General features: G+C 33.7%; 1 protein-coding gene across 1 annotated transcript in view; it reads left to right on the plus strand.

Moving 5' to 3' along the window:
- LOC119829084 (DE-cadherin) overlaps positions 1-13,688 on the plus strand; it is a 179,220-nt gene extending 165,532 nt beyond the window's left edge. The window contains exons 18-24 of the mRNA XM_038351459.1: positions 194-412; positions 5,882-6,106; positions 6,563-6,693; positions 7,394-7,529; positions 7,912-8,112; positions 8,624-8,779; positions 10,325-13,688. Coding sequence (XP_038207387.1) covers positions 194-412; positions 5,882-6,106; positions 6,563-6,693; positions 7,394-7,529; positions 7,912-8,112; positions 8,624-8,779; positions 10,325-10,446 — 1,190 coding nt within the window. The 3' untranslated portion in view covers positions 10,447-13,688. The remainder of the gene's footprint in view (positions 1-193; positions 413-5,881; positions 6,107-6,562; positions 6,694-7,393; positions 7,530-7,911; positions 8,113-8,623; positions 8,780-10,324) is intronic.
- Positions 13,689-14,203: the final 515 nt, after the last annotated feature.

Here is a 14,203-nt window from a genome sequence, read left to right on the forward strand (position 1 = left end):
TATAAGAATAACTTTCTACCCTTCTTCGCAAAAGAGTGTTTCTCACGAAAACTTATCTACCTTAAACAATGTATAAAAAAGTAACCAATACACAGGTATTACAATACCTGTTACTTTTTGTATGGTCGGGTGTTCTAATAATTTTCACATTCAAATTTTTCAAAACTTATCCAATAAATTATTTCCCTCCCAGGTACCCCATTCGCGGACAAATGCGAATGCCCGGAAGGCTGGAATGGACCACACTGCGAACAGACCTCCATCGCGTTCCACGGGAACGGCTGGGCCATGTACCCCCCGCCCCCCGCTTGCCAGGAGGGGCACGTCACCCTCACTGTGACGTCACATTCCAGTAACAGCTTGATCTTCTACTTGGGGCCGCTCAGATACAACCCCCTGCTTGATGTCCAAGGTAAACTCTAAAGCATAATATGATATGTGTTATTCATTGTATTGTGTTGTTTTTTTTTCTTCTTGTGACGTCACATTCCAGTAACTGGTTTGTTTCAAACAAAAATTTCTGCAACCTCCTATAAGGTTTTAATGCAGTGGGCTGATGAGAATAACTTTCTGGAATCGTTTTAGTAATTATAGGTTTTCTTCTCCTCATTAAACATATGCCGAGATGTAAATAACAAATTGCAAGAAGACAGCTGTAAAACATCATAAAACATACCACTCCTCCAGTAAAAAAATATAAATATTTTCACAATTCAAGCATAAAACATGTGCTTTTGAGAAAAATAAATTGCTTTATATTTTACTTCTTTAAGTTTCGAATAGCTTTGGCGATTTATGCCACGAAAATAGGAAAAATACAGTTACAAAACTATGAAAACAGTTTGATATATGTTAACTGCCGCAAAGATATTTACTGGCAACAGATAATACAGATTTATACAGCTATTGTTGAAAACATCTTTAAACTGTAGGAGAGTTAAACAAATATGCCAGAACGTAAACAATGTATGAACATTGCCTTTAGTTATGTCTGGCACCGCTTGTAGCGGACCACTTCGTAGCGGACGAGTTCGTAGCGGACTAGTTCGTAGCAAATATTTCTTTAGGCGGTGCCAAATTGCCAATCTAGTGAAGTGAGGTACTTAACACGATCGGAGTGATCTAATTTGTGTCGATTGCAACCAGCGCAAATAAAGAAGCTTGGATTTTAGATTTTTACTAAGCAACTTTCCGCTACGTCGTAGAGTTCTAAATTTAATAGACGTTTTAATTTATTTATTTATTTTCTTAAATTATTATCTAAAGTAATTTATCGAATTAATAAATATTTAAAAATCATCAATCAAACATCATATCTATAAATTATTACTAACAAATATAAAATTATCTCCAAAAAATAGCATGAAAGCTTTTAGGCTTATTAAATGTGAAATGTTTGATAACCCTTTTATAATATTGATGTTAACAGGATTGTTAATATTCTAAATTTCGCGTGATTTCGAACATAAATAACAAATGTGCCAACGTGTTAAAATTTAAAAGCTTTATTCAATTGATAAATAACGTTATACTGCAATATGTTGTAATGCCTATAACTTCCTTGAAAAGTAATTATACATAGTGGCTTTCTGTGTTATAACTTTTTTTATTGTTCTACGTGACGTGATAAAGTTTATGACGTCACGTGCACCATAGAATGTTCTGGAGTTTTCGCAACGTACTTGAATAAAATGTTTACATGTACAAAATATCGATATAAATGAATTCAACTAAGAGCAAACAAATTCAATTAGTTATAAAATAGAATGTTTTCGCTGTATATTAATGTTGGTAATAAAAGTTAAGAATTTTATAATTTTATATCATTATTTGAAATAGTTTCTTTAACATGCTTGAATAAAATTGTTTTAAGTAAGATAAAAAAAGATACAGGCTAAATTCACTTCATGCTTATGTTGATAATAGCATGCTCAATCTATATGTTAAAAAAGTTACCAAGTTCTAGATGCTAAAGATATTTTCAGAAAACCTAGTTCACATAGTCGGCATACCATATTTAGTGCCGTGCAGCTTTGTCCGAAAATTTTACATTTAACATTAATTACAAAGTTTAATCTCCGCTAAAGTTTGCAACACAAAATTCGGCTATTGGCAACCCAGTTAGCTCAACGCAGTATTAACTAAAGTGGCTAAAACCAACTTAACAATGTTGCCAACAATGAATATGTAGGGATTGTTACGACTTGACTAATGGTTTCCTACGGCTCTTTAATACTAGAAATTTACTATTACACTGCAATAAAAAGTTGTCACGTAAACCTCGCTGATTTTCGTAAACGTATTTAATTTTGGTTGACATTTTTTGACGTCAATGTTCTTTGAATTTTTTCTTTCCACCAAATGATATAAAATTCTTCGGTCTATTTGCGTGTTTACTGAAATAAAACAAAATTAAAAGTTTGCTAAGCTTAGAAAGTCTTTTGCGAACTTTTAATTTGTATTTCAAAAGTTAAATAATGTACACAAACGTATTTGACAGGATGATATCTATTTCAGGAACGCATTGAAGACAATTTTATGACCTATAAATTCGCAATTTTAATTTGAGATTTTATGCATCATTCGGTGTCTCTTTCCCATTAAAAAAAAAACAGATAAGAGACCGTGAAGGCATATATGGTCCAAGTAACGTCTCATCGTTATCAAAAATCTGCTGACGATAGGCCAACTAAGATTTTTTTTGACAATATTGGCCGCTTATACACTCGTGACCAGTTAAGCATCCTATTATAAATGCGAAAGTTTGTAAAGATGTGTGTGTGTTTGTTACTCTTTCACGCAAAGACTACTGAACCGATTGCAATGAAATTTGGTACGTAGACAGTTGGACATCTGGAATCACATATAGGCAACTTTTTATCTCGATGATCCTATGGGATACGGACTTACGCGGGTGAAACCGCGGGGCGCAGCTAAAGATCTATAACTTTGTAATAAGACTTATCAAACATCTCGTTATTTGCAAACATACATAAGAAGGCGTAGTTTAAACGAACAACCATAAAAACGTAATAAACCTCGGGCACACTTCTTACATAGACGCTGGCTAGTCGCGTGGAGTAATGATTTTTTAATGATTCCGTAATGACTGACAGTCGGTTATGATTTACGAGCAATCGCGTGATAGTCCCTTGTAAATACATTATCACGTCTGTTATTTACGACGTTAAGTAATATCAAATTCTCGACCTTTATCATTACATGGCATTGTATTGGTATCTGACATCTTCGTGTTATATACGAAAGGCGCACACGCAATGTCTAATTTTATTATACGTTTCAATTCAAAATTCAATTTGTTATCATTTGATTAACATTGCTTTATACTAATATTATAAAGCTGAAGAGTTTGTTTGTTTGTTTGAACGCACTGATCTCAGACACCTGGTCCGATTTGATAAATTTTTTCAGTGTTAGGATAGTCCATTTATTTTATTTGGCCATCATGGTGAATATTGGTCAAACTTGTCGAATTCGGATACTGCATTAAAAACTTATAGAGGCTGATAATGATTCTGATGAGGAGGGACATAGAATTCTACTAGTAATATTAGTTTGTAAGCACTTTCACGCAAAAACTACTGATCCGATTGCAATGAAATTTGGTACGTAGATAGCTAGCCATCTGGAATAACACATAGGCAATTTTTATTCCTACATTCCTACGAGATACGGACTTACGCAGGTGAAACTACGGGGCGCAGCTAGTAGGTTCTAATATGAAATTATTTTAGCTGAGAAAAACTTTTCATCCCTGTACCCAATATTCTATATAATTAATTAGTTTTTAAATAATAATTCATTTGTATTTAAAATAAAACAAATAATGATTTAATTTATAAAGGTATTTATTTAGTAGGTACATCTTCAACTTATATATGCTCTGTAAAGATAACATCGGCAAACAATTAATTCTCCGCGCCGGGAAAACATTTCTTTACCCTTCTTGACACATTGAAATTTAATTATTTAAGGAACTTTGTTTGGGTGCTTTAATTAGCACAAATTTGCTACGTTTTCGTATAATTTTAGCGTGGTGTTTATATTAAAATAATTATCAGAACTCTTTCAACTGTGCTAATAAATATATATTTAAATATACTGCACCCCGCAGTGTCACAGATAGGATTTAATATTTTCAATTTTATGTTGAAAGAAATGTTGAATTATGGATCTCATGTTTAATATTTAATATGACAATAAACAAAATGTAAGTTCAAACTCAATCAACAATGTTATGAACTCTCCAGGCATTATATTCATTTTAACGTGCGTAATGTTTACTTCGCTTGAATTTCAGCCAAATATCCAGCATTAAGGTTATCCGCACATACGCTGTGGTTCATAACAGCACTCGTACTAGTGTTATAAGCTTGCTGAAGCTAATTGGAACACCATTAACATCACAACATCGCGCAAAGTGCTGCGCTACCATAATGTAATTGCCCGCGTTTGTGAATACGTCAAGTATGAGAGTTTTCATAATGCGCTTTTTTTGCGATGGAAGAACGCTATCTCCTCTAAATGCTTCGATATTGTGATAAACAGTGTAGCGGATTATTTACCTTTGTGTTCGATGCTCTTATCGGATTCCTATTAGAAAGCTCAGAAATAATACCTATGTATCTAATTTAGTATATCAATTCACTTATTTTTTTAAAACAAAAGTGACTTTTTTATTTGAATTTGAATTTATTTGTCGTTTATACTTACTCCTCCTTATGGAACTAGATTTATTGTAAACTATTTTTGTTTTTGCTATCGATGCTAAAGTGACATTTTTATTATTTATTCTACCTGATCTGGTTTATCGCATTCAGTTACGTTATAAAATTCTTCAGTATTTTTATAACAAATAACGGGTACCACTATGTTGTATTTATTTTTAGTTCGTATCAGAAATGAAGAAAAATACGGATGTATTTTATATGTTAATTGTTTGCTTACTGCGTATTACTAATATAGGCAATGATGTAGCTAAAACTGAAATAAATAGAAACAACTCTGAGTTTCATCATACCAAGGGAATAACAAACAATATCATGTTACTGCGCTATGTTTTATTCAAATTACTAGCAAAATATTTAAAAGCAAACATGAGTCTGCACAGCTACTTGCAGGAACTAGTGTTTGAAATCCTGCTTGTATAAATTTGTAAATTTTACCATCGCATTTGTTATGCAAACAACCCAATGTATCTTTGGTCAGAAAATCTTTTTATGCCATATGTTTAAGTTATTCGTTGTCCAATTCCATGAATATTAAAGCGTAGGTTTTGCAGTCCCTTATCGAACATAGGGGAACACGGGTTATAAATATATAGTTAGTTTGAATGTCTATGCGTAAAAAATACTTTTAAAGAAAAGGGCTTTGTATAGACTTTACCGAGAAAGAAAATACATAAATTTTAAAAATTCGATCTTTTAGCAACAGACTTTAATGTAAGATCTTTATTCAAAAACATCAGATAAGAATTGATAGTTTGTTATACATCGAGTCCTTGTGTCATTACAGTAAAGCGATCAAAAGTTACCGAGCATTTGTAAACGTCATCTTTAATCGGATTACGGATCAGAGCTCGATATTGGAAGCCATCGTTCATTAGAAGGATGCTTCTCACTTTTAATTAACCGACATTTAAAGAGATATCATTATTATTATATTTGTTAAAACCAAAATATTCAGGACATAGGAAAATGATAAAATTTGTACAGCTAACAAAAATCTGGCTGTTTTTTATAAATATTGAAGCCAACTCACTCACTGAGGATGATAATTGTGGTCGAGGAACGTAATTCACGCATTTTTAATAACGGAAAACGGAGGACCTGAAATATTAACATGACATTCATTGTTCCAGATTTCATGTCTTTAGAATTGGTTGATGGTTACCCCGTGCTGCTGATCAACTATGGGTCAGGTACAACGAAGCTGAACAATAGTGTGGTCTATGTTGCTGATGGGAAACCGCATCTCATAGAAATCGATCTGATGAAGAGTTCGATAGAAATGTTCGTGGATAGATGCAAATTGTCTACTTGTATGAGTCTGGGCGCACCCACCGGGCCCAGGGAGATTTTAAATGGTGAGTTTTGAGAATTTAAACAAAAAGATATATATTCAGTTACCAGAGCGAGTTTTAATTTGAAGAAAACAATTTACTCGGCAATAATAATTTGTTCATGGTATTTGCATTAAATATATACAAAATAAATATTATTAAAAAGTTACATAAAATATTTATATTATAATATGCATATTCCTTATACATTTTATCGAAAACAATTATATTTAGATTTATAAGTACAACATTGAGGAAACGTTAAAATAACAAAAACGTGTTTCATATTTTCACTTCTGAAAAAACTCGTTACCTTAACACCTACATATTTCACTTTATTCTTAGTATTTCAACTCATGTATACACAACATTGAAAAACAGACTTGTTTATAAGTAATAATATATTTTCATTATCTAAATCTACATATTAAAACATTTCTGTCATAAATGATCGTTTACAATAGCTGTAAATAATTTTAGTGAACGCACCGCTACAACTGGGTGGTGTCAGTGTGGACCTGGAAGATCTGGCTCATTCGTTTGGCTGGAAGCATGTCCCCACCAGCCAGCACTTCATGGGCTGCATCAGCAACTTTACGTACAACGATTATGTAAGTATTTTTTGATGATTTTGTTTAAGATATAAACCCTCAATAAACTTGACTACACACTTAATATGAACTACCAAAGATATAGTATTCTTCTTTGTTTTAAAGTATAAAAAAGTCGACCATGTGGTGGGTTTCCCATCGCACCTCAGTAATCGAATGTCTTTTAATTTTTCGGTGTTATATGCGTTAGGGGCTCTATATCTTACTTGTACCTTCGCAAAAATGCTATAAATAGAAACCTAATATTATCTTACTCGGAAAGAATGAGGGAACACGATAACTCTTTAATATTAATGAATAAATCGAAAAATCCACAAAAATAGGGCTTCAAGTATAAGATTTCAGCTTTTCTAATTTTTGCCAAGACTTGTATTTCGGTTTCATACGTTCATTCATTTTATTAGTCTATATATTTTTAACCCAATACAGTTACTTGCAATTCAAGTAAAAAATAGGGACGTCAAAACCATTTATACATATAAATATGTCAAATATCCTTTTAAAAACAACAACTTAAAAACCCATTACATGTCAATTACGTTTTTTTCTCCTGACACATTCAATTTAAATACAGACATTTTTTGCTTAGATATTTATTAATATGAATTCACAGCATCACAATATGGCGCTAAGTGAAACCTATTCTTAATTGAATCGTAATTCTATTGTTTCATTGGTCTAATTCAAACTTTTCCAATAGATGTACAACTTGGGCAAGCCATCCGTGGAGCAGAACGCGGACCCGGGCTGTCAGAAGAGCGTCTTCACGGCTGTCACATTTGGTATCGACACCAACTTCCTGGTCGCTATACTTGTGTGCATCGCCATATTAGTCAGTAAGTAAATGGGATTTCTTTTTCCTTATTTCACTTTGCGAAATATAACAGTAAAAGACTAGAGCTTTCTCCTAGCCGTTTCAACCGCGTACTTTAAAAAAATATAAATTGGTTGTGTAATTTTCCACGCATAGCTGCCGTTCCCGGAATTCTGGGATAAAAACCATCTCTGTACCAAATTTCGTTCAAATCGACAATTAGAATAAAAGTTTAGATATAGATGATAATGAAAAAAATTGTCTTCAAAACCAGATAGTTTTTAACATATGTTTGATAACTACGCTGGCTGCATCTGAATTTAACTATTTTGACTTTGTAATCTACCGCTATTTAGACCTTAAGCCAATATCACATGAATTTTGACCCAACCCACTTGTTTCAGTACTCCTCCTAGCGGTGGTAGTCCACAGGCGGCGAGCAGACGCGTGGGCGGAGAAGGAACTCGACGACATCAGAGAGAACATCATCGCCTATGAAGATGAAGGTGGTGGTGAAGGTGATGCGGGTTACGACCTGCATGTGCTGAGGCAGATGTATGACGGGCCTCCCCCGGAGACCGACGTCACGTTCATGCAAGCGCCTGGTAAGTTCTCGAATCCTTACCCCGTTTCTTTTTCCTCACCCTTCCCAGTCCATTCCGTCTTTCCATCATCAATTATTTCCACCTTTACCACTTTAAAGCATTCGCATGTGCATTCAATAGTGGTGCCTCTGCGAATGTTGATGGGCGGTGGTAATCGCTTTCCATCAGGCGAACCACCAACTCAGTTACCCTCTGTTACATTAAAAAAGTTCTGGAACATTCCAGAACGCTGATCATTGGGCATGTTATCGTTTGTGATATACGAATGATGACGTGATAATTAATTAAATAAGACAGTACTAATACATATAATGGCGGGTGAAAACAATTCCTGAATTCTAGGGCACTTTTTCTTTCCCTCGTATTATTTTAGCTTCAGCTATATTGTAACACTCTTTATAACTCTTCCCTCCTTCATTCCTTCTTTAGTGTTTTAGCTTCTGCTATATAACACTCTTCCGAAGAGTTCCACTTCCCTGTTCTAGATAAATAAAGATTTATTTCGATTCAGGTGTAGTAGGCGCCGCCCCAGATATATCAGGGTTCCTAGACGACAAGAAGTCAGTGCTGGACCGCGATCCGGACATCACTCCGTACGACGACGTGCGACACTACGCGTACGAGGGCGACGGGAACACCAGCGGCTCGCTGTCCTCGCTCGCCAGCTGTGAGTATTTGCTTAGGTTCCCTAAGGATGGGTTCCCTAAGGTTCCCTAGGATTTGGATATCTTTTTCTTTTTTTTTTTTGGACTTTCCTAATAGGATGAAACAAAATATGTTACATTTAAAATCATTTTTTAATGGTGTTATTGATAGACTTCCTTATGAGCAAAGAATATTAAACCTCGCATAAGCATATTACCACCGTATCAAAGTCCGCACTCTAACCTATATCGGCTAACGCAGCCTCAATGCTGTAGGTGTCACTTACTTTGGCCCGCCGCCCAGTGCACATGCCAAAATCGATTTATGTAAGTGTTTAAACAGTGTTGGCACGACTCAGACTTATTTCACACAGTCGGCTGCCGAGGTTTTTGGGGAATTAAACAGTGTGCTAATTAACTTTGGGGTATATCTCTTAAAAGCTTTAATATACTCCGCAAAAATTGGGAATTAATGTTTTAGACTCTTGCTCTTAAAGCTTAGTAAATACTTAATTTAGGAAAATGTTTAGATTTCACAGTCCGTGACCTAAAATGTTATTCATATTAAACAAAATGATAAAAAAACACATCGAACGAAGCAAAATGGAAACAGCGAGCGTATTCGACAAACTCGAAGTGACTTTTAAACTTTTTATTAACTACTTCTCAATCATTACTGTAATTGCCGCCATGTTTCAACTGCGTTCGTGTCGCTTCGATTTAATGAGCCGCATGACGCGTTATACGTAACGAATAATCGAGTTTATTTCCCCTGTTTAAAATACATTTTGATGGTGGCCGCACAACGTTCACGGATGATTGATGTAAATACACTATCCCTTTGTGGAAATACGTCAATCTTATTTACTTTGAAATATAATGGGCAGGTTGATATTTGAGCTATCTGGAATCGTATGCACGTTTTTGGCACTTGATTAGCTGGCTGGTTATTATATATTTACGGTAATGATAGTATCATAATCATTGTATAAGTCACAAATTAACTTCATTTTAGTGTCTTTTTTAGACAGTAGTATAACCAATGTCAAAACTGTATATCAGCATAACAAATAAAAATAAAAATCAGTTTATTTTCTCAAAGCGTCAATTTACAGATAAAAAGAAATAGCATATTATATTTCAACAATAAATTTAGCGACAGGCTGGTGCATAAACTAGGTAACTGAATAACCCTCATTCATTGGACCACACTCTCAGTGCCTTTTTCCTTTTTTGTGAGAACAAATATTCAAAGGAGAAGATGGACAGTCCCGGATTAAATCCGCTTAATAAATAGCTTTCACTACCACGCGACCTCTTATCCTTAACCTTGAGGTTAAAGTGAGATATCACATACTCGTATATCTCATTAATGAAACGTAGGAATACATTACTGATACAAGAAGTAAAAATGTGAATCATGATTTTATAACTTTATCTTATTTTATCTTGACACAAAATTCCATTATAACAAATATATATAATACTGCTTTTTCCCCTTTTTTCTCAAGTTGCACTGCATACTATAGAATTAATTATGTTTTACTAAAGCATCTAATTCCCCACAGGCACGGACGACGAAGACCTTAAATTCAACTACCTATCAACATTTGGGCCTCGCTTCCGCAAGCTCGCCGACATGTACGGCGACTCGGACGACGAGCGGCCGCACGAGGAGTCCTGGTGCTAGCACCACGCCTGGCTCGTGTAGCCGCACCGTGTCACCTTCCTGTAGTCACTTCGTGACACTTGGTGACAACTCGCGAGTCCTTGTGACACGTTGTGAGCCCTTGTGACATTTAGTGACATCGCGCGAGTCCCTGTGACATGTTGTGAGCCTGTGACGCTGTGACTCGCACGTGACTGTACCGCGTTTGACCCGTGCCTATGTGTCCCCACCGGATGACGCCTGTGATATCGTCACATGCTGTTCGCCGTTACGGTGGGCAGGTGGAAAAATGTTGCATAAATCAATGAACATGCGGGTAGTTTTTTATTTAGACGGAAATGATGTATTTGTAAACAAGCTTACTGTACGTTATAAGGATAGTGCAAATTCATTAAAATATAACGTAGTGTATTTTCAGCGTGTCTATCCACACCCTTTGTCAGTCGCTTATAAGAAATTGCGGATAAATTTATCGAAACGCCGGTTTCCTAGTGAGTATAATATTTTGTTGGAAAGCGGCATTTTATGTGGCATTTTTCGAAAGCAAATGTTAATATGTTTTAAGAAATGACTGATTTGTATCGTTGTTTAGGCATCGTTGTAGATACGCCTAAATTATTTCTTGTATGTAATTTTTATATATAACAAAATAAGGACATTACTTCTAACTATGCTAGCGTTAAGGATACTGTATGTACTGCAATTTTTTGTATGGTTGTAAATTATTCGGAAAAACGTAGTTTCTCGTATAGTATTATGGTTTAGCAGCATTTATGACAGATAGCAATATGGATTAATGATTAAGTGCCATTATTTTCGATAAATATGTATTGTTTCCTAAAATTTCCTATCACTTTTGATTCTTTTTAGAGAAATTATTGCCAAAAATTGGTTAAAATCCCGCCCATTTCGTGGTTTCTTTTTTTAACTTTAGTTTTAAGTTTTTTTTTTTACTTTTTTATGTTAATGACTTTGTCAAGCGTTGTTTATACAATTGATTTGTAACGATATCGTCCAATTATTGATATGGTGCATTTGAAATAAAAGTTTTAAATTGAAATTTTAGTTTCTTGTTATGGAAACCTTCACGTCTAGTGTTCATGTTTCGAGAGACACAAAATTATGAAACAACACAACATAGATTTAGTGATCCGCATTAGGGCTAATTGTAAATATGTATATTGCATTCTTGTTCTTACTTTAAGTAATTTTTATATGACTAATGTAAGGCGATTGTACAAGGTGTCTTATTATTATGCATATCAACGAATTGTATGAACTAACCGTAGTCTTATATCCCTACATTATAAACATCTCTTGGTGTCTATGATATCCATTACCATAAAATATACGTGAAATGCGTTGTTATTCATTCTAACCTTTAATACAAATGAATAAAACATATTTTCGCATGTATAATTTTATTATTGCTTGCTGACGAAACTGCAAACAGTCGAATAATTTAGCGTATTTATTTAACCTACGTACGCCCTTTCAAATCTGTACACGACGTTGGTACAGAAAATACAGTTCTTTCGTGTAATAGAAAAATCATCCAAGTCGAAGCAAACCTACTTCTCATAGACTTTTCTCGCCGACTGTACTTACGCCTCTAATTAAACATTTGGGTCATAGCTTTGCGCCATTAATCTTTTTGATTTATTATGTCGACAAAGACTCGTATGGGCTCTAACAGCCATAAGTATTATTAAGCACTGATTAACACGTCCATAAGCTTCATTTTTAAATCTCATCTAGATTTTCACGTATCAAACATTTTCCAGTGACTGTTTTCAATATTTTTCTAGAAAATGTTTTGTCCATATTTATTGTGATTATTTTGTTCGCAATTGGATTTACGTTTTTCTTTTCGCAAATTTGGCGCCTAATTTGACATTGACAGCTTGAAATGTCATAGACATTATTTTTACACTGTAGTAAAAACGATCTCGTATGTCAACTTACGTACCATAAATTATTATATTTTAATTACTAGTTCTTAGTAACTGCAGCAGCTATTGGCAGCTTCTTTTGTATTTTTTTATTAGTATCCAATATTTTGCGTACAAATAGTTTAAGTATCAAATTTAAAAGCGAGAGCCGTTTGTAGTTTAAGTAAATATAAGTATAAAGTGTTTCTAATTTCTACATTCCATAAAGAGCAAATTCATTACTGTTGATGTATTTTACTAATATTAATATCGGATCAATTATTCGTACTTAGAAGCCGATGGTATGTGTACAATTACATAATCGTTATTGTGATGGAAACCACTGCCATGAGAATTTTTAGAATAAATTATAATACTTTATGATCTCTTATATCACTAAACCATTTTTGAAAAAATGTAGTAAGTAATTATGTAATTAATAAATAACGGCCTCAATCCTTTCTATAATTTTAATCCATAATATTTGTTGATAATTAAAATTTATGTTTTCTTATATAATTTAATCGTCCACTTTAGAGAAAATAATAATGAGATCATAGAGTATAAATAACGTAATGGTTTAAGTGAAGTACCTAAGTGTGTTTGTATTTTAAGTCTATGCGATTGCGTGTTGATGTATTGTCTATGAAACATTTATAATAAGTATATTATGCAGTAATTTGTACATAATTATTGCGAATGTAGATAGAATAAATTGTTTTTGGTTACACGGATATATTTATACTAGCTTTTTTTAGCAACATTGCCTTAACTAGTTGTTGTCTTGGATAATAGTTTTTTTTAGATTATTTGTGTGAACTTCCAAGCATTTGAAAGTCATAAATATTCACTCGGTAAATCTTGCTTTGTGCGGCGCGACGAGCCGAGAGGTCGAGATGTTAGCGCGGCTCTTTGCGAGATTGTTATGAAAATTAGACTTTTAAAAGTGGATTCTTTGAATTGGTTAGGTTTTTCAAGTGTTATCTTTACTGAAATTTAATAAAAATTAGATTTTTGCGATAATTTTTATTTGACTTAAATAGACATTTATAGTTTATTATACTGCATTATCTATGATCACAAATTATTGTAGTTAGAACCTTTATAATCTGTGTAATCAAAAGTAAATGGAACAGATGGGATCGAATGTGTGTAAAAGCAAGCCTGTAAAAGAAAGAAGTATTTAATGCGTAGGTTTAAACAGAAAGATGAGTCCGACTGAAGATTGTCATATTAACTATATAAAATAGCGTAAGGACCTATAATTTTTAAATTGTTTATATAGAAATAAAAATATTCAATTCAGCATTGGAATAAAGTGATGAAATTGAAGTTTGTTTTTATTTTACCGCTTACCTCGGATAAACAGAACTAAACTGTTCTCATAGAATAATCGCAAGCGACAGAGCGCCGGCAATTATTTATCTGTGGCTAAAATATGAAAATTAACTTTATATTTGAGCTACAATAGCGTAATTTGGTCCCGAATCGCGACGGTAGCACAATGCAATAGCGTAAATGGGTAAACCGCACAACAAAACTAAAATTTGAGTAAACTAAGTAGTTTGAAAGCAACGGCCCTAAAGTTTATAGCATTACAGCCAGCGGCCAGCGTTGAAATATTGTCAGTTCAGTCTGTTAATACAATATAAGCGTTTGATTTGAAACGGCTTGTTGGCAATTCTAGAATCGTTCATTTTAATCGCACATGCTATAAATTTGAGAAATTTTATTTAATTTAATATAATCTATTTCTAGTAATAGTTCAATATATAAATAATGAATATGTGTATCCTTTCAATGTAGATTGTTTGTATATTTTAATGGTTCAAAGTTTTCGTCGAAAC

This window comes from Zerene cesonia, chromosome 9 (genome assembly GCF_012273895.1).
Source record: "Zerene cesonia ecotype Mississippi chromosome 9, Zerene_cesonia_1.1, whole genome shotgun sequence".
NCBI lineage: Eukaryota > Metazoa > Arthropoda > Insecta > Lepidoptera > Pieridae > Zerene > Zerene cesonia.